At 44.7% G+C, this 25,100-nt stretch overlaps 3 protein-coding genes across 3 annotated transcripts; all 3 read right to left on the bottom strand.

Annotated features, from left to right (window-relative positions):
• On the bottom strand, window positions 1-6,950 carry LOC311201090 (uncharacterized protein; the record flags this gene model as incomplete). The annotated part of the gene is made up of 2 exons (XM_084275396.1): window positions 1-950; window positions 6,011-6,950. 2 exons carry the CDS (start codon window positions 6,948-6,950, stop codon window positions 1-3), a joined length of 1,890 nt encoding a protein of 629 aa, XP_084131522.1.
• Window positions 6,951-14,945: 7,995 nt separating this feature from the next.
• Window positions 14,946-17,100, bottom strand: LOC311201089 (duodenase-1-like; the record flags this gene model as incomplete). The annotated part of the gene is made up of 5 exons (XM_084275395.1): window positions 14,946-15,125; window positions 15,622-15,882; window positions 15,999-16,140; window positions 16,464-16,617; window positions 17,043-17,100. The coding sequence occupies 5 exons, from the start codon at window positions 17,098-17,100 to the stop codon at window positions 14,946-14,948; spliced, it is 795 nt and encodes a 264-aa protein (XP_084131521.1).
• A 2,758-nt stretch (window positions 17,101-19,858) lies between these two features.
• On the bottom strand, window positions 19,859-20,794 carry LOC311201088 (olfactory receptor 13G1-like; the record flags this gene model as incomplete). The annotated part of the gene is made up of 1 exon (XM_084275394.1): window positions 19,859-20,794. The coding sequence occupies one exon, from the start codon at window positions 20,792-20,794 to the stop codon at window positions 19,859-19,861; it is 936 nt and encodes a 311-aa protein (XP_084131520.1).
• Between the last annotated feature and the right edge of the window lie 4,306 nt (window positions 20,795-25,100).

The raw sequence follows: 25,100 nt of genomic DNA, 5'->3' as shown, positions 1-25,100 counted from the left end.
CTAATCTATTCCCTTTTCTCCTGAGAACAGAACCCTAGAAACAAATCTTCTAATGGCCTTTTTCATTTCAGTGTTTCTCAGGGTATAAACCATGGGATTCAGCATTGGAACAAGCACAGTGAAGAAGATGGAGGCCACTTTGTCCAGTTCAAATGTCTTGAAGGGCCGAGCATAGATGAATATACCTGGAATGAATGTTATGCTTATTGCCGTTATCTGGGCTATACAGGTAGACAAAGCTTTGTACTTTCCTTCAGTGACTTGACTCCTTATCTTGACTAAAATGACAGCATATGAAATGACCAGCAGGACAAAAATTATTATGAGGAGCAGTCCACCATTTGAGACCATCAGCAGCTCTGTCAGGTAGGTGTCAGTGCAGGCCACTTTCAGTACTTGTGGGACATCACAGTGGAAATTGTCAAGGGTGTTAGGACCACAGTAAGGTAAAGGGAGAAGTAGAGCAATCTGTGTTGCAGAATGAATGAACCCACCTACCCATGATCCTGCCACTAGACCTACACACACCTCATGTTTCATGATTGTCAAGTACTGCAAGGGCTTACAGATAGCCACATACCTATCAGCTGCCATCACTGCAAGAAGGAAGATATGAGCACCACCAATGAAATGAAAGAGAAACATGTGAAGGATGCACTCCTTGAACGGAACAGTTTTGTTCTGTGAGAGGAGACCTGACAATAAAATGGGAGTATTTACTGATGATTCGGTGATATCTGTGAATGCTAAGTTGGCCAGAAAGAAGTACATGGGTGTGTGCAGATGGTAGTCAGTGATAGCAGTGGTGACAATGGTGATGTTTCCCAAGCAGGTCAGCAGGTAGACAATGAAGAAGACTGTGAAGAGGAATTGCTGAATCCTAGGACTGTAGTTGAAGCCCAGGAGGACAAATTCTGTAACAGGATTGGTTATGTTCTGTGGCTCCATTTCTTACCATCTGAGCATTTCTATAAGAGGAACAATGTAAAAGGGCGTCTGAGCAAAGTACACTTTTCAGCACAAAGAGATCTGTCCCCTCTCCTGGCTCAGAAACCCCTATCCTAGAAACCCTCTTATATCCCTGCCCTTTACAGTGGAAATTTTGTTCAGTGGAGATAGTCTCAATGATGCCAAATATTTTCTTAGATCTTCAGTTTGGCTCCGTTGCATCTATAACCTTAAAATTCTGTCAATTTCCGTAATTAGCTGCTATCTTCATAACTAGACATCTCTTTACCCTGTGATGTAGGTTTGGCACCTCCTTGGTGCAACAGTTCTTCTCTCATATGATCTTTTCCCGTTCACACATCAAGAGCCTTATTACACATAGAACTGCTATGACTGCGTTCTCAGAGTTGCCTGATTCCCTTCCTCCAAAGATGACTCCAGGGAAAGTAGCCAAAACAATAAATAAACCCACTTATACATCATTCTGTCTAAGCATTGAATGAGAGGCTAGGAACAAAGTTAACTATGAAATGTATACAAACTTCCTTGGGTCTGAACAAAAATGGTTTTGCTATAGCCACTAAGAGTTTCCTGCCGTAGCAGCCTTTAAGAAAATAAGTACTTTTTATGTACATTTTATGATGTAGGGTTTACACTACTCCTCATGTGTTAGCCAAAGGGAAGCATGTACATTGCACATTCTTTTCTTTGGAGGTATGTCTGCTTCAGGGCTGACGTTATCTGTGAAAAAAATAAATACATTTCTTGAATTTCTCTCCAGTACTGTGAGACAAACAAACACAGCATGGGCAACAGACAAAAGGAACTAGAAGTTATTGTAAGACAAGGAGACTATGACTTTATCACCATCACAGAAATGTGGTAAGAGGACTCACCTAACTGGAGTGCTGCGATGGTTGGCTACAAACCCTTCAGGCAGGACAGGCAAGGAAGAAGAGGAGGTGGGGTAGCCCTCTTTGTTAGGGAGTGTTTTGATAGCCTTATTTTGATGATGGTGATGACAGGGCTGAGTGTTTATGGGTAAAAATGAGAGGAGAACACAATAAGGCAGATATTGTGGCAGGAGTCTGCTACAGACCACCCAGCCAGGAACAAGTGGCTGATGAGTTATTTTACAAACAACTGCAAGAAGCCTCACGATTTCTAGTCCTTGTCCTTGTGGGAGACTTCAACTTACCAGATGTGTACAAACACCAGATGTCTGCTGGAAGCTTAATAGAGCAGAGAGGAAACAGCCTAGGAGGTTTCTTGAGTGAGACTGGTGAGTGAGCTGCCTGCGGAAGGTGCACCACTGAACCTGTTTGTAAACAGAGAAGGCCTTGTGGGAGAGGTAACATCTGGAGGACGCCTTGGGCATAGGTGATTCTATCACAAGGTGATAGAATTCTCAGTTGTAGGAGAAATAAGGAGGGGGGGGTCAGTATAACAGCCACCTTTTACTTCCAGAGGGCAGACTTTGGACTGTTCAGCAGGCTGGTTGATGAAGTTCCATGGGAGACAGTCAAAGGAGGCCAGGAGGGGCTTCTTCAAGAAGGAAATCCTGGCAGCACAAGAACAAGCTGTCCCCATGTGCAAGAAATGGAGCTGGCAAGGAAGAAGACCAGCTTGGCTGAGCAGAGAGATCTAGGTGAATATCAGAAAAAAGAGGAAAGTCTGTGAACATTGGAAGAAGGGGCAGGTATCTCAGGAGAACTACAGGGATGAAGTAAGATCATGCAGAGAGAAAAATCAGAAGGGCTACAGTCCTGCTAGAATAAAAAGTCTTTCTACAGATACATCATCAGCAAAATGAGGGCCAAGGACAATCTCCATCCCATACTGGATCAAAGGGGAACATTAGTGACAAAGGATGAGAACATGGCTGAGGTACTTAATTCCTTCTTTGCCACAGTCTTTAATAGTTAGGTAAGATGTTCCATGGGTGTTCAGTCTCACAAGCCAGAAGACAGGGAAGGAGAGCAGAACAAAACTCCCATGATCCAGAAGAAAATGGTTAGAAACCTGCTAAGCCAATTAGATATTCAGAAATCTGTGGAGCCAGATGGTTTCCACTCCAGGGTATTGAGGAAGTTGGAGGAGGTGCTTGCCAAACCCCTTTGCATCATCTACCAGCAGTCCTGGCAGACTAGGAAAGTTCCTCTTGACCGGTGGCTGGCAGATGTTACACCCATTTACATAAAGGGTCAGAGGGAGGATCCAGGCAACTACAGGCCTGTCAGTCTGACCTCACTGCTGGAGAAGATCATGAAATGGATCGTCTTGAGTGCTATCACATAGCACACATGTGACAACTGCATAATCAGGCCCAGGCAACAAAAGTTTACAAAAGGCAGGTCCTGCCAAACTAACCTGATCACCTTCTATGACAAGGTGACTTCTTTAGTGGATGAGGAAAAAGCTGTGGATATAGAGTACCTGGACTTCAGTAAAGCTTTTGACACCATTCTCATTTTTCTTGAGAATCTGGCTGCCACTGGCCTGGACAAGCACAGCCTCTGCTGGGTAAAAAACTGGCTGTATGGCTGAGCCCAAAAAGTTGTGGTAAATGGAGCTAGATCCATCCGGAGGCCAGTCACAAGTGGCATTCCACAGGGCTCAGTCCTGGGTCCAGTCCTGTTCAATATCTTTATCAATGACAAGGATGAAGGGACTGAACCTTCCCTATATAAGTTTGCAGACACACTAAACTGGGGGGAAGTGTCAATCTGTTTGAGGGTAGAGAGGCTCTTCAAAGGGATCTGAACAGGCTGGATTGATGAGCTGAAACTAACGGGATGAGGTTTAACAACACCAAGTGTAGAGTCCTGCACATGGGACGTAAGAACCCTGTGCAGTGCTACAAGCCTGGGACAGACTGGCTAGAAAGCTGCATGGTGGAGAAGGACCTGAGGGTGTTGGTTCACTGCCAACTGAATATCAGTCATCAGTGTGCCCAGGTGGCCAAGAAGACCAACGGCATCTTGGCTTGTATCAGAAACACCGTGGCCAGCAAGTCTAGGGAACTGATTGTGCCCCTGTACTTGGCATTGGTGAGGCTGCACCTCAAATCCTGTGTTCAGTTTTGGGTCCCTCACTACAAGAAGGACATTGAGGTCCTGGAGTGTGTCCAGAGAAGGGCAACCAGGCTGGGGAAAGGGCTGGAGAGCAGATCTTATGAGGCATGGCTGAGGGAATTGGGGATGTTTAGCCTAGTGGAGGCTGAGGGGAGACCTTATTATTAACTGGAGGGAAGTTGTAGAGAGATGGGTGTTGGTCTCTCTGCCCAAGCCACGGGCAATAGGATGAATGGGAATGGCCTCAAGCTGCACCAGGGCAGGTTCAGATTATACATTAGGAAACAGTTCTTCACCTAAAGGGTTATTGGGCATTGGAACAGGCTGCACAGGGAGGCGGTTGAGTCACCAACCCTGGATATATTTAAAGGATGGGTAGACAAGGTGCTCAGGGATATGGGTTAGTAGCAGACAGGTACAGTTGGACTTGATGATCTCAGAGGTCTTTTCCAACCTTGTGATTCTGCGATTCTGTGAAAAATGAGAAAAAGATAAGCTGTTTATGAGGCCTGCTGTTATGAGGGGTGTGTGCCCTGGACTTCACATTCAGAGAGGACCCAGGCTATGCAGACTGCAGTTCATTTCACTTACACAGGCATAGGCACTTCACTCTACTTATGTCATATACTTGAATTTGGATTCAAACATATTTTGACTGAATCTAGTTATTTCTGGTTCTAAGCAGACCCTGCTCATTCAGTTTTTTATAAAAGTAAAAGTTCAAATTAATTCATATGTCCTAAAATGCCCAATATGTCTACACTGCATTGGAATCTGTAATATGTGATTTATGGCTGACACATGCCCTTGAGGTATGGCACCTAGAAATCAGATAGCATGCTGTGGTGGTTTTACCCCAGCTGGAAGCCAGATGCCCACCAAAGTCTCTCTACCACTCCCTTTTTTATCTAGACGGGGAGAAAATACATATTGAGAGGCTCAGGAATCAAGATAAGGACAGGGAGAGATCATTCTGCAGTTAGTGTCACAGGCAAAATAGACTCAACACAGAATAAAAAACCCATCTAATTTATTACACACGAGCACAGAAGTTTTCAAGACTAGTTTGGGATGGGGTTTTGGGCAACCTAGGCTGGTAGACAGTGTCCCTGCCCATGGCAGGGGATTGGAACTAGATGATCTCTAATGTCCCTTACAATCTTAGCTATTCTATGAGAAAGATTACAAAGATTACTGAACAGTCCACCCATCAAATCCATATTTCTCCAACTTAGAAAGAAGGATGTTGTGGGGGACCATGTCAAATGTCTTGCAGAAATCCAGATAGATGACATCTGCAGGTCTCTGGATTCTGCTGAAAGAGAAGGTGCCCTTGTGCTCTACTAATACACGAGGCAAATATAGCCCAGGTTCTCTGTTTCCTCCAGGTGAAATGCCACATACAGGCTGATGCCATACTTGCATACAGGCACTTATCATCTGGAGCACCTGCTGGTCATATAGAAGACTGCATTTAGTTTTCTGTTTTCTGAAACAAAGCTAGAGCTGATTTCCGCCCTCTCCCTTCCAAATGGCAGAAGGTAAATGAATCAAGGTCCTGGAGTCATATATCTGTGAATGCTTCTGTGAGTCTCTCAAGCACTTCTCAAAAAGATGTTATTAATGGCCTGAAGAATTAGTAACAGAGTGGTGCAAAATACAAATGACACTATGGCCCAGGTGACAAAGTACTTGTCCAGGACACATTGCAGTCTCTGCTACAGTGACTTTTTCTTTTTTTCAATGGAAACAAAGATTGAAACCTCATGAATATAGTGGTAGTAAGACATAAGTGGTAGTAAGACATACACAATCATACTGGACAGAAGTAACACAAGGTCTCTCAGCTGAGTGTGAGATACATCCATTTTTGTGCTGCAAGTGTTCCAAGTTGTCAGGCTGTTCAAAAAATTCGAGCATAGAAGTAACAAAAAATTATACAGAGAGGCAGAAACACTGCTTTCAAGCAGAATAAGTCTGTATCTTACTCAATTCAGCTATAGTTTTCATTAGTAATCCTTTCACTTCTTTATTTCTCAAGCTGTAAATCAGGGGGTTTAATGTAGGAATTATGGTTGTGTATATGAGAGCTAGAACTTTCTTAGTATCTTGTGAATTACTGGATTTTGGTCGTAAGTAAATCAAGGTCCCACTTGCATAGTACAGTGTTACAACAGTAAGGTGTGAGGAACAGGTGGAGAAGGTCTTCTTTCTGCTCTCTACAGAAGAAATCTTCAGGATGCTGGAGATGATGCAAGCATAGGATACCAGGATAAAAAAAAATGGTGTAAAGATGACCAGTGCTGTGGCTATAATGATCTGCTTTTCATATAAAGAGGTGTCAGTGCAGGAGAGCATGATGAGGGGGGGTATATCACAGAAAAAGTAATCAATATTCTTGGGCCCACAGAACGGCAATGTGAACACCCAAGCTGTCTGCACCACAGAGACAATGTTACCACTGCAACATGACAGAAGGACCAAGGAAAGACAAACTCTGCTGTTCATGATGATTGCATATCTAAGGGGGTTGCATATGGCCACGTAACGGTCATAGGCCATGGCTGCCAAAATGTAACATTCAGTGGCTGCTAAGAAAATCACACAGTAGAGCTGTGTGGCACAGCCCGTGTAGGAAATGCTCCTGTCCTGTGACAGGAAGTTCACCAACATCTTGGGAACAACAATTGATGCTGTGGAAATATCCAGAAAAGACAGGACACGGAGGAAAAAATACATGGGGATGCGTAGGGTGGGGTGGATTGTGACCATAAAGATGAGAAGGTTCCCCATGATGGTGATGGTGTAAATCAAGCAGAATATGAAGAACAGCAAACGCTGAAGTTCTGGGTGGTTGGACAATCCGTAGAGGACAAAGTCAGTCAGAAGAGTGTGGTTTTCTGTTTCTGGTCCTTCTGTTGGCTTCATCTGGAAGGAATCAAATGGACAGACTGTTGGTCACTGCAGTAAGATCGTGGTGATTCAGCCAGGTGAGATCCCTGGAGGTTGAAGGGTGCTAGTCTAGAGCTGGCTTAGCTGAACAAAGTAAGAAGGCAATGGTAGCATATGCTGAATGTGCAAGATGTTAGTGCTCTCTAAGTTTCATAATTTGTGATAGTGACCAAACATGCAACTCTGAAGAGTTGTGATTGAAGGGTATAAGACTAATTGTGCTCCCCCCAGATGTTGGGTCTGTGGTCTCAACTGGTTCCATAGATGAAAACCAACAAACCCCCAGTTCAAAGAAAGCAAAATCATTCTGCTGCCTTGTGGAGCTGTGAACACAGCTTCTCTTAGGAAATATGCTTGTACTCTGCCAGGAAATAGATTTTTAACTGAGTAGTCTGGCAGGGTAGACAGCATTCCTCCAAGACATCTGAAGCTAGCTTAGAGGAACCCAACCTTTGATAAAAGCCAGGGTATCTCAGATTGTGGGAGCCTTTGACATAAATTCACAGCCTTCCCCAGCTGCCAGTGTGACAGAAAGACCTAATGGAGACCAACTCCAGGGAAAGAACACCTAAATGGAGCAAGCAGAAGCTGGGAAGGGAAAAGCCAAGGCAACTCTTATCACTGGAGAAAAGCCCAGCTGGAAACTGAAACACCCATTCCAAAGAATGCAAAACCAAATCAAAACAAAGCAAAACCAAACACCCTTTGTCTGTAGACAGGCAAAACAAGAAGGAATAATTAGAGTGAAAGATACCCATGGAGAATGCTAAGTACACTCTCCTTCATTAGTCACATTTCCTCATTACCCTGATGAGTGTTGCTCTGTGTGTGATGCTGATGGGATATCATGCAGCACTGTGCTATTCGTGGCAGCTTTGTGTTTTCTTACTGAAAGAGAAGGAATTAACCTGTAACAGAGGAGAAAGTGGTCGTTAATTCTGCGTTCCTCAGACTCATCATCTGTTACCAAAGGGGCAACCAACCACTGGATTAGACTAGTAAATCTCACGGTGCACAATGCATATCAGCAGCAGAAATGTATCTATATATGGGGACAGAGGGGGGAAGTGCCTTTTGCACTGTACACACATGGACCTGCTCAACAGACCACAGCCCATAGAGAAGGACACAGTATCAAAGAGCAGTCTTACTTCTCATACCAACTCCAGCTAATTTCTCTTTCTGCTATAACTTCACTCACAGAAGATGGCTTTTGTCTATGGGTTTACTAACATGGACAAGGAAGTGAAAGCTGTGGAACTTGGAGCCACAGGTGATTTTAACTTACATGCACAATAAAGAAACTCCTAATGTTCTCAGGCATTTAAAGGTCTGATGTATTTAAAAGGAATCTTTCTGGTTTTGGTTGTTTCCATTAACATAGAAATGAAAGAAGCCTCAGATTTTGAGACATACCTCAATATAATCTGTGCATAACAGAATGAAGAATGACATTTAAAATTCCCTGCAGTTTGTAATGACACACATTCACACTAGTTTTCTTGACTTGTTAAATCCATTTAGCTGAAGTAGAAACTATCTAACTCTGTTCTTTGTTCCATTATGTACATTTTATACTATTGTTTTTGTTATTAGCTGTTAATTAATGTCCATAAAAATCTCAATGGTCATTGTTTTACTCTTAGGTTAGTGTTTTGTTGCCTGATGCAGAACACCTCTCAGAACTCTCACTTAGTTTAATTCTTGTTTAGTGGCTATGAGGATCTTTACATTTAGGTCTTAGTTCATCCTTGCATTTGCTTTATATATTCACAATAAGCATTTTGAAGTGTCCTACCTTCAGCAGTTCTGCTGTCCAGTGCCTCCAAAATGGATCATGCTGATTTTACTAGAGGAATTTCCTATGTTTTCTTACATTAGAGACAGTGTTGAGCTGATGCCTCCTACAGTCAGCTTACATTGCAGATCTAAAATTCTATTTTAAATGCAGGTGCTCTTCTGCCATAGCTTGAATAGTCTGTGTTATTAGCACAGGGTATATTCCATGGAACATAAGGCAAGTTTGTTCTGAAGCACCATAAATGGAATTTTCCTCCCCTTCAAACAGATATCATAAACTGCAGTTGCCAAAGATAAGCCTCACAAAGAAGAAAAGGAACTAAAAATGTTTCAATATACTTGAAATAGTAGCAGAATCAGGTTGTTTCTTGGAACAGGGACATTGAAACTACATCATGCACGTGCATTTTGACATGAGTACATGAGAACCTCCACGACCATCTGCATCCTAGCTCAACCATAATATTGCTTCTGCAGCACAATTCTGTAGTGCCTTTTAAAGACAACCACAGGAGCACACATTGTTCTAGTCACTGAGGATCTAAAGAGCTACAAGCTGGGCTTTAGTGCTATCCCAAGGCACCTTGGAGTCTCAAACACCTTTAGCATTGTTAAACAATGTCAAGAGCAGCTTCATACTCCAGCAACTATGGCTCAGGACACTTCTGCCAAGCCACTGGAGCCCAGGCTTGTGCCTAGGGACTCAGGATCTCAGGGACACAGATGGTGCTATCCTGTTTGGAGGTTCAACCATTAGTAAAGTACATATCCCTGAGACTTGCAGACACACAGACATGCAAAGGAAATCGACAGGTCCAGCCACACAGACAATGCACACAGAACTCACATCACTACTAACACAGGCAGGCAAACCCCCTCCTCTCAGAATCACAGTCGCAGAATCACAGAATGGTAGGAGTTGGAGGGGACTTCTGGAGATCATCTAGTCCACCCTCCAGCTAAAGCAGGATCACCTACAGCAGATTCCAAGGGATCACATCCAGGGAGATTTTTAATATCTACAGGGAAGGCGACTCCACAGCCTCTCTGGGCAGCCAGTTCCAGTGCTGTCACCCTCACAGTAATGACATTTGCCCTTATATTCTGACACAAATTCCTGTGTTCCAGTTTGTGCCTGTTGCCCCTTGTCTTGTCTCTGGGCACCACTGAAATGAGACTAGCCCCTTCTTCTAGACATCCAATTTTTAGATATTTATAAGTATTGATGAGATCAACTTTCTCTTTTCCACTTTAAACAGACCCATCTCTGTCTTTCCTCCAAAGACACATGCTGCAGTCCCCTTATCATCTCTGTTGCCCTCTGCTGGACTCTCTTCAGTAGTTCCTTGTCTTTCTTGTACTCTGGATTCCAGAACTGGACACAATACACCAGATGTGGCCTCACCAGTGCAGAGTAGAGGGGGAGAAGAACTTCCCATGACCTGCTGGTCATACTCTTCCTCATGTACCCAGGGTACCATTGGCCTTCTTTGCCACAAAGACACACTGATGGCTTATGGACAACTTGGTGAACATTATGTGTGTCCTTCAGAGCTATGTTGTGGTGTGCACATTCCTTGGCTACAGGATGGGCTCAGAGAAGGGCCTGCAAGGCAGCACCCACTGGTACCACAGCAATGCTACCTGGTGGCCTTGCCTGTCTCAAAAAGTGTAGTAGGGTCTCATGAGAACATCCTGCAGACAGAGCAATTTCTTCCAGAAGGCTGGGTGTTATCTTTATTTCATTAAACAGAAGCACAGTGCAATTCACCCAAAGAAAGGCAGAAATTATTATCCATAGACTTCAATTTCTGAACAACCTGAAGGGGCTGTCTGGGTTGCCACAATGAATTCTCCCATAGAAAGTCTTTCACTCACTATTAGTTAGAAAGCATAAAGGCACAGTTAGACATGAGCTATGCACACATTCTCTCCTTCTGCAAAACCTTTGTCCTGTGCATGCTTTGTGTAGATATTTCCATAACAATTTTTTATCCCCAAAGTTAGGTGACATCAGCCCCAAGTCCATGAGTGGTTAAAGAATAAGAGATTAAAGCAGATAAGCAAGTGCTCTATAACTCTCTCCATACAGGTTGTACCAGGAGCAAAGAGGAGAACCAGAGAGAGGGTTTTGTTGTACTTAGTGAGGAAAAAATAACTGACTCCTACAGCTGCAAGCAATCAATACCCAACAGACTGTTTTCCACTGGGAACATGAACACATTGAAAAACTCAAGGCCTGTGATGTGGCTTTTCCACAGATATCAACCACAGCCTTCTCAGACCAGCAGGTGAGCTACCTCATTTGCCTTCAGGATTCTTTCTCTGCTCCCATATGTTATTGATCTTCTGCCACCTACACAGGGCTTGTCTTTAAGGGACACTCATCTGTCTATTGAGTCAAGGACTTATTGGAAAAGAAAATAGATTCCAAGAGGTTCTTTTATTCTTGAAAAAAACTACTCCTCCTGATGAGTACATGGGACAAAGGTAATTTTCTGTCTACTGAATGAAAACATGACACATCCGAATCGTTCCCAGATCTCACCATCTAATACATGAGAAATATGCACCCCTGGTGTCTTTCCAGACAGCTGGTTCAGCTAGAGAGGTGTACATTCTGATACCTAACAGGTAGGTGGTGCTGCTGGACCTCAGCAAACCTGTCAGGTCTTTGAGAACAGCATCCTCTCCAGTGCAGGACTGCATCCTGATACTCTGGAGAACAAGTAGGTCTACCAGAAGACTGGCTTGCCTATGCCTGGAGCTCATGACAGAGCTCCAACGGACAAGGTGACACACAAATAATGGAAGAGGAAAGCGGCTACAAAATCTGATTGGTCCAATCCTGTTTCTAGTCTCACATCTCACACTGGTCTCCATTAAAACTCCAAGTAACTTTTCTTCCTGCTTCTGCCTGTCATTCCTTCAAGGCAGCTTGCCAGACTTTGCCACAGCATAACAGGGAGGTAGCACCACATTCTCCAAGGGGCTGGTGAAAATGCTGTCAGCCATAATGAGCTCTGCGTTTGGGTTTCTGCCACTCCCTATAGAGTTGTAAGCATTGTGTAGCTAATGAGGCAGCTACTAGATGTGTTTCAATGAACATATACAGCATAATTGTATTTCTCATTTGTTATAATTATGTGGCACATAATTAAACAGCGGTGTCAAAGGGTTTATTTGCAAAGGCTTTGTCTGCTCTAATTAGTCTTTACCTGTTGTACTAACCATGCACATTATCAGGAGGAATATTCATCACCATTGCAAAAGAATTTGTGGCCTTTTTAAGGAAAGAGAAAAAGAAAACTACTTATTTTTTTAAAAATCCACATCTTCTATTGTGGCCCCACTGATCTCTGGTTTCCTGAGAAATGCTTAAACAATAGAATGAAGAGAAATAAATACAAACTGAATGCACCTGCAGAAAAGAATATCATTACCTTGCCAGACAATTTAGCAGATGGAGAGGACAACTGACATCAACTTGATTCACTGGTTCAAAGGCCAGAGTTAATAGGGTAGATCTATGGATAGGAGTATTTATCTGTAAAGGTTTGTTTTCCATGATGTCAACATGGGAAGAAATTTCTAACATGAACAGTGGATTCAGCTGGAAAAGGGATGAATTTCTTTGGAAATATTGAAGTAATTATTGGATAGGGGAGAAAATATATAATGAAAGGCTCGTGGGTCACAATAATGACAGGTAGAGATCATTCAGCAATTAACTTCACAGGCAAAATAGACTCAAGAATGAATAAAATTAATCTATTTATTACCCTATCAAACCAGAGTAGGATAATAAGAATAAAACCAAATCTTAACACACCTCCCCGTGTCTGTCCCTTCTTCCTGGGCTAAACTTTATTCTTGATTTCTCTCCCTCCTCCCCCTGAGTAGCACAGGGGCTTGTGGTCAGTTCATTACATTTTACATGTTATTTCTCCTGTTTCTTCCTTCTCAAGGGACGACTCTTCACACTCTTCCCTTGCTCCACTGTGGGGTCCCTCTCATGGGAGACGCTCCTCCATTAACTTCCTCAATGGGAATTCTTCCCATGGGGGCTACAGTTCTTCATGAGCTGCTCCAGCATGGGCTCTTCAACGGGGTGGGCTTCTCTCCATAGACCTCACAACAGCAGCTTGTGGGGTCACGACTTCCTTCAGGCCACTTCCACCTGCTCTGGTGTGGGGTCCTCTATGGGCTGGAGTGTGACAACCTGTTTCATTGTGGTCTTCTCCACAACATGTAGAGGAACAAATCTCTCCTAAAGACGTGACCTACATGAGGTATGAAAGACATTCCAACTCTATCAGTTCAGCACTGACAATGGAGATCGCCTAAGGATTACTCAGCATAGCAAATATCACCAGTCTGGTGAGATCAATTTGAAAACAACACTAAACTTTTCATTCTGGCAAACATCTTGCCCAGGTTGAGACACACAACACTAGAGGAGTGAAAATCAGCCTCCACGGGAAATGGCGTGGAACCCAACCCTTGATACTGGAAGTATGAGAGCTTTGCAACCTTTGCTGCTTGAACACTGCTGTAAACTTCTCAGTGTGTCTTGCTTCCTGCCTGCCAAGTAATATTGTTCCTTTAAAAGGCATGAAGTTTAGGACTGGAACACTGGCTCAGAAGAATAAAGGAAGTGCCTCAGTGAACACTTAGCATGTGATCTCCCTCACTTAACATTAGGGTTCACCTGCCTACAGAGATACGCATGGTGACAATGTGTGCCTCAAAATAATCCCAGGATATCATACCTAGTCACTTGACAGTTTCTTCAACTACAAGAAGCATCACATTAATCCTGGTGAAAGGTTCCAGTCACCTCTCAGTTCTTGGAAAAGCAGAGTAGCAAACTGCAAGTGGTCCAGGAGACTCTTCGGATGTGTTGTGGGTAATTTCTTAAGCCAGGTGACAGTCTGACCAGAGGGGAAGCATTATGAGACCTGTTGCTTACCAACTTGGAAGGACAAATTAGAGAGGTCAAGACTGGTGCCAGTCTTTCATTTACTCCTCCCCTGATCTCACCTCAGCTGTCATCATGGACTTTTCATGGATTATTACTTGACGTGCTCTAGTCCTGCTTCAGATTCCTTCCACCAGCACTCCCCACAGAATCACCTGTCCAGAGCAGGATGGTCAGGGGATTCCCCAACTTCATCTGAGAGGCTCGTAGGCCAACAGAGTGCCAATTCATTACTTTAGACTCTCTCAGTCCTGGGACTTTTTCATCCAAGATCACCCCCACAGGAAGCGGTTGGACTTGATGATCTCAAAGGTCTTTTTCAACCTAGTGATTCTGCTAGTGGCCCCATGTATGGATGCACCTTAGAATGCCACTGCCTGGTCCCAGCAGAGTGAAAAAATCACCTGTGGATATTACTATGATGTGGGTGAAATAATGGTCCAGGCCCCCCTGAGATTATGGACATCACCAGTCTGCCACTCAGTCAGTCAGTCAGTCCAGTGGAGATGAATATACACCTACTGAGCTGTGTGTACTTGCCAGGAGCTCAGCTGGGTGTGTTTAATCTGCATTTTCCTGAAAAATAAAGATCTTCCTTCAAGTCTTAACTCTGAATTTTGATTAAGACACTACCAAATGAATTGTCCACCTAGATCTCTGCTGCCTTCAGTGTAATAAAATAAATTCTCTCTTATTTCTGGTCAGTAATGTTAATTGCACTTCTGTCCCTTGGGTTTACAAATCATATATTTGGTCATTAGCAGCAGCTAAGGGAGTTAACACAGAAGAGCTTTCTTTGTTAGGCACCTTGTACGTGAAAGGTCACAAAATCATGTATTCAGGTCACAATCTGGAACTGCTACATTGAACTGAGCTGCCTAACTTTCAAGCTGAGGCTTTCAACCCAGTTCCCAAGAAGGCAGCACTCACAAGCAAGTTTGAACATGCTTTTATTGCTGGACAGAAAGCAGAGCAGAAGGCAGATCTGTTGGGCAGCAGAAGGAGGAGAGATGAATATGAAAACGTGTGTGCTTGGGACCTGTGTTTTTGCCTTGCCTTGGAGACATTCCTCAGTGCAGAAGCCTGTGCAGAAGCAGTGAGAGCCTCTGTGACTCCATTTCAGCTACCCCTGGAAGCCTCTGAACATCAGTGGGTGTTTGATGCACTGGGGAAATGGGGCATTGAGCATTTTAGTCAGAGGAGGGAGAGTCAGGAAGGTCTTGGAGTGCAAACTTCCTCAGCTGTGCACGTATCCAGGGTTTAAAATAGGAGATTCTGGTAAATACTTGAGGGAATGTGAAATTTTTGCGTCCATAAGAAACAATGCCATGAGCACGCCCGTTGCAGACTAATGGGCCACCAGAATCACCCTGTGAAGGAAAAGGAGTGGGAGGTGTCAGAGGTGTCAGAGCACAGTTCCCCCTGCCCTAAGGAAGAGACTGGCCCTTTAAGCCCCTCCAGGTGAAGGACCTCCTCTTTTGTTCATCTCCTGCCAGGCCCAGCTCTGCAGGAATGGTTGCTGCCTTACTACTCCTCTAAGCTCATCGGTGAAGGAATTCAGGCCTGGAGACAACTGCACACGTGGGCATATACAAGCCATTCCACTGTGCCAGGAGGACAGGACAAAACATTCACATGAGACCTGCAGCCTGCTGGAGCCATGGAAAAAGGCACACACTGCAGGACACTTTGGAAGCTACACCCAGGTTCAGGGAGCATGTCAGCTTCAGAGCTCCTGAGAAGAGCCTCAGCACACCATCCTGAAGAAACTAGTTCATTTTAATCCTCTTTGTCCTCCACCTGAGTATCTACCTGACTGTCTAGCCCCAACCTTATCCCGAGCTTGCAGACCAAAATAACACTTACACTGAAAGTTGATTTTTTGCTATTCTCATCCCCAATGCAGATCATAGACTTCTTCAGATATCTGTTTTCCAATAACTCTTCACAAATATTTTCACTCTGCACCTTGAGGTCCACTTCCATCAGCACACTACTGGTATCACGTGCTGTTGTTGATGTTCGGCCCCAGCCAGCCACTGTGCACATGGTTCCTGTTTCCAGACGCTTTTTTGGGGGCAAGTTGATACACCTGACTGATTTAGTCCGCTTGGCCTTTCGATCCAGCTGCCAAGCAGAGAGAACTCATGGTTAAAGCAAGAAAATAAACGGGAACAAGTTCATGATGTTGGGGAGGTGAGCAGGGAAAATCAGTTGGAAAGCAAGGATGTGTGTGGACATACCTTCAGCAGCACGATGTCATTTTCATAGGTATCTTCTGAATACTTTGGATGGGTGACCCAATGACGAACACGGAATTTCTGCTGGCTCGGCTCATTTTTCTTTACATTGTGGGCTCCAAGGATCACTGTGACATTCACTTTCCTGCCAGAAAACACCAACATTCCACAGCTACACTGATCACAGCCACACAGCCCGCAGGGCAGGTGGGTTGAGGGAGGTCTTGGTGGGATATGTCTCCCCAGAGATTAGATCTCAGAAAGCTGCCCTCTGTAGCCTGGGATCCTTCCACAATTCAGTTGAGGGTCCCTTACCCCACACTGACATAGCTCTGGGATTTCCTATCCTGAAGACATAAGAAAATGAAGGAATGGGAGACACACCAGCCTCTCTTCTCCAACAGGAGCTCTGAACCCTCTCTCTGTGAGACCTGAAAATCCCCATCTGCAAGAAAGTTGGGGCCTTACCCTTTTCCAGTCACACAGTGAGCTGCTGAGAGCACTGCATCTGGGCGAATCAGGAATCCTCCACATATATATGTATCTGATGCACTTTTAATTTTTAAGTAAGCCATGTAGGGCCTGGAGTGACGCCTGGCTTCCCATCCACCAATGATCCTTCCTGGAAGAGACATGAGAAGTGTTAACAGTACATACACCACTACTTCCTGGCAAGTTTGGAGCTGCATGAGGATAGAGGGTCATCCTCTAGCATGCATCATATGCCAAAGATGCCAAAAAGTCTCCTTATGACTTGGGCTGTCTAAGGCATTGCTTATGCACAATGGAGAGGAAAACAAGCAAGACGTCCTGGGGATGACTGTCCACACTTGACTCTCGATGTCTGAAATGCTGTCAAAGGGCACTGCAGTGGTACCTGTAATGTGTCACTGTTTGCAGGCAGAGTCTGAGTTGACAGATACGAGTAGAGCAGAAAGAAAGAAGATATGACAAAAAGCAGCAAGGCAAGTGCCAGACAGATGTCCTGCTCAGAGTTCGTTTCTGCCCTTCCATGTCCCTGTGTAAATCCCATCTCTCTGTACTCACCAGCCCCAGCCCCTGGGAGAAGGAGAAAAGCACTTGCAAGCAGAAGGAGAAGCAGCATCTTCCACCACTGCCCTGAAGAGCCAAAACAGTGGTGATGGCCAGGCAGGAGACAGGTACAGAATGACAGTCTATATATACAAAGTTTGGAGATGAAACAGGAAACCTCAGCCTGCTATCAGCTTACGTCATTTACTGCTTCTTTTCTTGCAAACCCTAGTGTGTGGTTTGGTGACAAAGCCATGTCACGGTCTCTTGGTTTTTTGACTACCTCCCTCAGTATTTGGAGATCTGGACTTGTCGGACCTCCTAAGCAGCACCACTAGTCTCTCAGTCTCATCATCCAATTTATTTTACCCATCCAGTTGTCCACTCACTCAGATCATAACATCCCAACCTAGGCAGAAGAATATCCTGGCAGACAATGGCAAAAAACTTACTGAAGTCAAGGTAAAAGACACTCACTACTCCATCCCACCCTTAATGCGTAAGTAGCAATGGAATCACACTGCTCAGTCCACTGTCTGGCACTTGGTCAATGTAAAATGACTGTGAATGTGTTCCAACCCCCTTTCCTCCCCTTCATTTACCCTCATGTGCTTTGTGAGAGCAGTTGCTCCATGATTTTTTTCAGACTTAGAAAACATCTGCTTCTCCAGCTTTCACCTTTCAGCTTTCCATTTTTCCAGAGCCTGCATGCACAGCATCTAATCTGGGTGACTCTGCTTCCTGGAAGCAGAGGTTAATGGATTTTAAAAGAATGAACTTCATCAAGGTGAGTCCAGACACATCATTCCCTGCTGCAAATGACTTGAAATGCAAGTGGTCATTAGAACTGACTGAGGACAGGGCAGCTTTAGAGCACTGGGGAATGCAACAGAGACTGAGATTTGTTCCCTGGTTGTGATCAGAAGGGAGAATCTCACTCCTAATGCCCACAGGTAGTGAGGCAGTGAGTAGCTTTGGCAGAGGCTGCAGTGAGTGATGGAGCAGACAAAGCTAGGATTAGGACTCCAGGTCCTACTGCCTTTGGGCAAGTTCCTCTTCCTGGCTTTTCACACACTTTGTTATACTATCAAAGCTGTAGCACGCTGCCTGGAAGCATGGAAACCCTATGGGTTTCTCTGTACTTGTGAACTGTCCAGGCCTCTGCCTTTCAAGGGACTGCAAGGGATCTTGCTCCCTACTTGGCCAGAGGGCAGACCTCCAGACATGCCCACAGAAAGCCCCTCACCAAAACACTGAATACCAACTTCAAATGTGCAGAGCTACAGCAATATCTTCTCTGAAGATAATCACATTAGGGCACAAGCTCTCAACTCCCATTCCCTCTAAAATGTGAGAGCTCAGCCAGGTGTCCTCCCTGGTTTCCTTGCAATGGGAAGCAACTTGAACTGTTAGGATTGGGGGTACGTGGACGAAGGTAAGGGTCCATCCACTGAGTGTCTGTGCTTGGCTTTGGGCTTTGCCCAAGAAGCAGAAGACACTGTCTTTCAACAGTGTGATATTTAAAACAAGGGTCAAGGTTGATGAAGGGGAAGGACCAAGGTGGCCAATGTGTGTGAGAAACAGGGTTTGAGTTGTTAATTGTGCTGGTCATGTACAAACAGGCATCTGTCTCATTGGTGCACTTGTCTGGCCATATGCTTTGCCTAATGAGCACAGTCTTTTCTTGTCTTCTCATGAAACTCCACCTCTTTAATGGTTTTTAGAATCACTACTTCTCGCAACAAGCCCATGAGAAGGGCAGGAAACGTGCTTCTGCCACAGCTCTGTCGTGAACGACAGACCACATGTGTTTGCTGCACCAGTGGGGGGAAATAAACACCTCTCAGGTGCATAAATATCTGCCTTCACGTGAGGAGCAGAGCATCCTTCAAAAGTCAGTGGTGGTCAGGATTTTACACACCATCTAAAAATCCAAAAGCACACAAACAGTCATGGAGGAATATCTTAAAAATATATTTCTAACATGATATTGTTGTTATTATTATAATCTACTTAGGCTGTTTCTTTCTATGGTTTTCTTTTTCAGAGTTTTATAAAATAAATCCAGGGAAGTTAAATCATGAGCAGTAGCCTGAGACCAAGCACACAGCATCATAGAACAGTTTGCATTGAAGAGATCTTTAAAGGTCATCTAGTCCAACCCTTTAAGTAATGAGCAGAGACAATCAAGGTGATTTGTTTCTCATAATATTAAATGACATTTTCATAGATGATTTCTATGCTTTTAAGTAAAGATCTGATTTAACATTAAAACATCAATATTGGATAGGTTATCAACAGTCAGGCTGAAGTAACTGTAGGAGGGCATTCTTCTTTACAACAGGGAGATACAGATTTTAAGGTCTAATTTCAGAAGCAGAAGGAGGTTTAGAAAATTCAGAGGAATTCCATCCTTAAAGTGCCTTTTTGTCTCTGCTGACTGCAAGAGAGGTCAACTCAAGAGGTCAGCAATATGTGCTTTCCATCAGGCGACTACAAGCAAGAGATCTGTGGTGGCTAATGAACTCCAGTCTCAGCTGGTCTAAGTATGGACACTTGATGAAAGCTGCCTTGTAGTCATCTCCATTGAGTTTGTGCTCTTGCTTCCCTTTCTCGAGGATTCCAAGTAACAGACTCTTCACCTCACCCTGGCCTGGGCATCCTCAGCTTAAGTACTTTCACCTTAAGAACTGCCAATATTGTGGCACATGAACTGCAGTGAAAGCAGTGTCAGCCTTATTAACAATAAAGTTTGACTCAACACTGCAACTGCCCGTGAGTGTGGACCATGCAGAGGGGGGCTGAAAATTATGGGCGTGTGTCTGTGTGTATTAATGTGTCTTGTGAAAGGGTACAATTTTCCAGAAGGCTGCTTTGATCACTTTGTTGCGCAGGCTGTAGATCAGAGGGTTCAGAGAGGGAGTCACCAGAGTGTACATAATGCTCACAGGTTTATTTTTCTTCCTCAGTGGAGTGCTGGTTGGCTGGATGTAGGTGTAGATGATGGTGGAGTAGAACAAGCCAACAATAGCAAGGTGTGAGGAGCAGGTGGAGAAGGCTTTCTGCTTCCCTGCAGAACCCTGGATTTTCAGGATGGTGGTGATGATGAGGCAATAGGAGAGGATGACCAGCAGGAAGCTTCCCATGCCCAAGATGATGTCTGCCATGTAAACCATGATCTCACTGAGATAGGTTGAGCTGCAGGACAGGGCAAGGACCGGGGGTATCTCACACAAGAAATTTTGGACTAAATTTGGCCCACAGAAGTCCAGCTGTGCCACAAGAAGTGTGTTTATGAGGGAATTGATGGTACCAATTGCCCAGACACCAGCCACCAGAGAGATGCAAGTCCCCCTGCTCATCACGGCTGCATAGTGAAGGGGCTGGCAAATGGCCACGTACCGGTCATACGACATGACTGTTAACAGAATAAGCTCTGTTGAGCCTGAGAAAGTGAAGGTGTAGATCTGTGCTATACAGCCCTCAAAGGAGATGGTGTTCTTGCCCAGGATTAGGTTCTCCAACATCTTGGGCAGAACTGAGGAGATACCTACCAAGTCAAGGATGCCCAGGTTTGAGATGAAAAAGTACATAGGGGTGTGAAGCGGCGGGTGGACAAAGGTAGCTATAATGACAAATGAGTTGCTGAGGACAGCAGTGAGGTAAAGACACAAAGATATTGTAATGTAGAGGCCTTGGAGGTGATTGTTGTCAAAAACACCCTCCAGGATGAATTCAGAGACCTTTGTGAGATTCCCTGGGTGCATTTGCCTTGGGGTCCCCTACAGAGGAAGAAAAATAAAGACACAACTGCACCAAGGCCACAAGATATTCAATCCAACATTAAAAATACAGAAAGGCAGAGAGAGACAGATGTGCTTCCAAAGGCAAAAAAGTCCCTTAGAACCCCAAACAAACCAAACCCACACAACAGAGAAAATAAGGCAGAAAATACTTCCAGAGTACAAGGGAAATCACATCAAAGCTTGAATAGAATGATAAGTGTTACAGAAATAATAATAATAATACATAAAGATAAGACAATATATGTGTACAGTTCTTTAAAGGGTTAACAGAACTTTTTGGTTTTTCCTCCTCCCAGTGGGTAGTATCAGAGATGTTTTAGAACAGTTACACTGTATGTTGGATCTTCCCTGACTGCAGTATGGACTTTGACTTCTGTTGTAGCTGTTTGTCACTGGTTTCTGGTGGAGGAGAGGGGGCTGCAGGGGTAACTTCTGCAAGATCCAGCTAGAAGCTTTCTGTTGTCCGGACAGAGTGAACACCATATGGCTCAAGATTGATGTCGTTATTGACCAAGGCCAAGCCAATCAGCTCTGGTCATAGAGCCTCTGAATCACAGTTAAGAACAAAAAACCCTCTAGCAGCTACTTTTTGCCACTAGTGAAGGGAGTGAGAATCTGTGCAGACACTGAGGTCAGTGAAGAAGGAGGTGGAGGAAAGCAGTGCTCCAGGTACTGGATTCATGGAGGACTGTCTCCTGTGAGTGGGACCCCACCCTGGAGCAGGGTAAGAGTGTGAGGAATGTCCCCCACACCAGTTAAGTAGGAAAACAACTTGTGAGGAACTGACTGAAACCCCCATTCCCCCAGTCCCTGCCCCTGCCTGTACCACAATGTGGGGAGGAGGGAGAGACATCATGAATTGAGAAATCATGAGTTGAGTCTGCAAAGAAAGGTAGACACACACCACACACACACACACGACAGGGAGGTGTTTTAAGATCTGGTTGCACGTATTATCCCACTCTGGTCTCACTGTGTGTGTAGTAGTAGTGTATTAAATTAGAGAGTTTTCTTTCCTTTATTGTATGTTGTGTGTTTTGCCCCTGACACTAGTTGCAGAAGGATCTTTCCCTGTCCTTATCTTGACTCCTGAGCCTCTCAATATACATTTTCTGCCCTGTCCAGCTGAAAAGGGGAGGGATAGAGTGACTTTGGTAGGCGTCTGGCCTCCAGCCAGGGTCAAACCACCACAACTTCTACACATGATTCCCAAAACATAGATGCTGACCTAATTTTCACAGGGGCTGTTTGGGTACAAAATTAATCTGCACTGGGCTAAAAGCAAGACCTTTCAGAAGTGAAAGCAAGTGGAGGAAAAGAGAACGGTGTACCTTTGTACCACAGGAGGATAGGGAGAGTGAACAGAGATAGTCATGTCCTAGTTCATAAACCAATGTGCAATTTAAATAGTTACTTTTCTAAAAGAATTTTAAAGTCACCTGAGGATCAGGGAAACAACATTTACCAGCTGAAAAAGAGAGATCAGAAAAGCAAATAGAGAAGGAGGGAGCATTACTGTTCTCACCTTTCATCAGAGGGATAAACAGTGTTCATTAATCTTTCTGAAACAACACCTTAATATACAGCCATCTACTGAGGTAGTTTCTTCTGGAGATTCATCACCCCTCATGAATGAGCTCTAAAGCATGCTCCAGGAGGGGGAGCCAAGTGGTAAATTAGTTCAGCACTGAAGTCATGACCTGCAATAGCAACCCAAAGCTCAGCGGGAGCGGGACCCAGAGGGCTTTGTTAGCTAACTCTGGAGGAGAAGTTTGTCCTCACTTTCCCTCCTTGGCAGCACTGATATCAGTAAAACTGATTTCTGCTCAAAGCTTCTGTTTGTGATTCTTGGGCTTGAAAAACTAACACTGTACTGAGCTGTATCATGAGGAGCAGAGCCATCAGGCTATGGAGGTGTTTCTTCCCTTTCACCCAGCACTGGTTAGACAGACTCTGGAATAGTGCATCCAGTCTGGGGTCCTCCAGTATAAGAAAGATGTTCATAAGCTTGGGTGAGTGTGGTAGAGTTTCTTGATCCTGGAGAACAGCAGGCTTAGTGGGACCTTATAACAACTTCCCAGTATGAGTGGAGAGGCTACTGAGGAGACAAAAATAGGTCATTTCTAGAGGTACTTGACAGGAGGACAGACTGAAAAAGTGGAGGTTCTAAGGGAATTTAATGGGGAGAGGGGGTGTGTGTGGAATTGCTCTGGCAGTCCCTGTGCATTGAAAGTCATCCATGGAATTCCATCTTTGGAAGCTTATAAGATGTGACTGGGCTGAGCCCTGAGCCACCCACTCTGAAATCAATGTTGATCTTGAAAGGACCATGAGGTTTTAATAACTAACTGCTAAGTCCCTTCCATGCCAGTATGATATTGGAATTCTGTGGTTTCTCTTGCCTTTTGCAGTGTTGCATGCACCAAGCTCCCATCAAAAGAAGTCTCCAGCTGTAAATTAAATGCTCAGATGATTGAAGCCCAGTCTATGCCATCTTTGTGAACCACTCCAAGAATTACACCTCCCCTTTGCTCAAGAACAGTAGGCATTCATGATAGTTTCCTTACAGCAGTGAGACACATAAACCCTGCAGAGCACGGTGTGGTTCAGTGCAACTCCATTTTCCTTGCTCAGAGAATGAATCCTCAGGAACACTCTCTGGTCCCCAGCATCAGTAGTAGAGAACAGCATATGCCCAGTCTTTTCAAGGAGCTCTCCTTCAGCTTGAGCTCGAGGGGAGCTTGGTGCTTTTTTGGGCATTGTTTCAATGGGGAGTGCTTGCAGTCCACGTAGGCTGTGCAGTTGCCCAAGGACGCTGTTTGTTTGCAATAATCTGTTGAATGTGCTGCATCCTGTCCTGAGGATGGGATGGGGTGTTCAAGACCTGCTGGGATGGCACTGAAAACCTGGCCTGACCTCTTCTGTCCTAGATTGAAAGAGTGGTCCTTGGGGTGAAGTCTCCCTAAATCCATGTGGAGATGTTTTCTAAAAAAAAAGGAATTAGTGGTGAAATTAGAAAGGTGAAACTCAGCCTGCAGGCAGGATGAAGTGTAAGGGAGCCATGACCAGAGTGATCTGAGGTGGAAAGTTATTTAGCTGCATTTGGCATGGTCACAAAGTGACCATGTCTGTAGGGAACTAGAGGTCATTCCACCAGACTGTCACAAGACACTAGTCTTCCATGACAGTCCCATGACTACGTCTGTTCTAACGCTGGGGGACTATCCAGACTATCATACCAGCATTTTCCAAGTTTGTGTTCTATAAATACTTGAGAGTTTTCCTCTGGAAATGTGCTTGTGAGTGAGTAAGTCTCCAGGGTTTGGAGCCTGTAAGGCACTAGACTGAGGTGTATACAAATCATTGCCTTCTGGTTCGTGCCCCTTCAGGCCCAGGGGCTCCAAAAGGAACTTACAGAAGAAATCCAAAGCAAGTCCACTTAAATCAGCTTCCAAGCAAGGAAGGAGAAAAGGAAGATAACTGCATACTATGGAACAGACAGCACTCTTGAATATCTTGAATACTGGTGCCATTTAATAAGTGCAGAGAAAGCCACAGAGTTGGTGGCATGGCATAGACACCGTGTGGCCTCTGACCCTTTCTGGAGCAGTGGCCTGCCAGCCAATAAGTCCCTCCCACAAGTGCTCAAGGTTGTGCCTCTGCTTTTTCCTTTCTCATTTTTGATTGTTTCGATACCTCCAGCAGCTGGGCAGAGCACCTCCTGGACTAGGCATTTTCTGTGCAGATGATCCAATAAGAGGAAATGTCCCCATTTCAGCACCCAGGCATTTTGCAGCTACCAAGCAAATGCTTCATCTAAGAATAAGTGGGAGGATGGAAGCAAAGGTGTGTGGATAGGATGGGTTGGGTTGAAGTTTGTCTAAGGGTCCTTATATGCCTTCAGGTTGATACTAGAAACCCACATGACTTCCTCTTGGATGCTGTGGTGCTTCTGTTTCTGAAAGGCTGGGTAACTGTTTTGCAGAGGTGGTTGGAAATACTTGCTGGCTTAACTGGAAGAGGCAGAGGGAGAGAATGGGCAGCATTTCCAGCCAGTAAGCATTGAGATCTATAGTGCATGCCCCACCCACCATCTTGATCAACCCATCCCACCGAGTGTCACCTCCTCATTCCCACCCTGATGCATTCAACCCAGTTCCCAAGAAGGCAGCACTCACAAGCAAGTTTGAACATGCTTTTATTGGGGGACAGAAGGCAGAGCAGGAGGCAGCTCTGTGGGGCAGCAGAGGGAGGAGAGAGTAATACG

The sequence above is a fragment of the Gallinula chloropus genome (genome assembly GCF_964237585.1).
Source record: "Gallinula chloropus genome assembly, chromosome: 26".
Classification (NCBI taxonomy): Eukaryota; Metazoa; Chordata; class Aves; order Gruiformes; family Rallidae; genus Gallinula; species Gallinula chloropus.
This window is presented reverse-complemented; position numbering and strand designations above follow the sequence as displayed.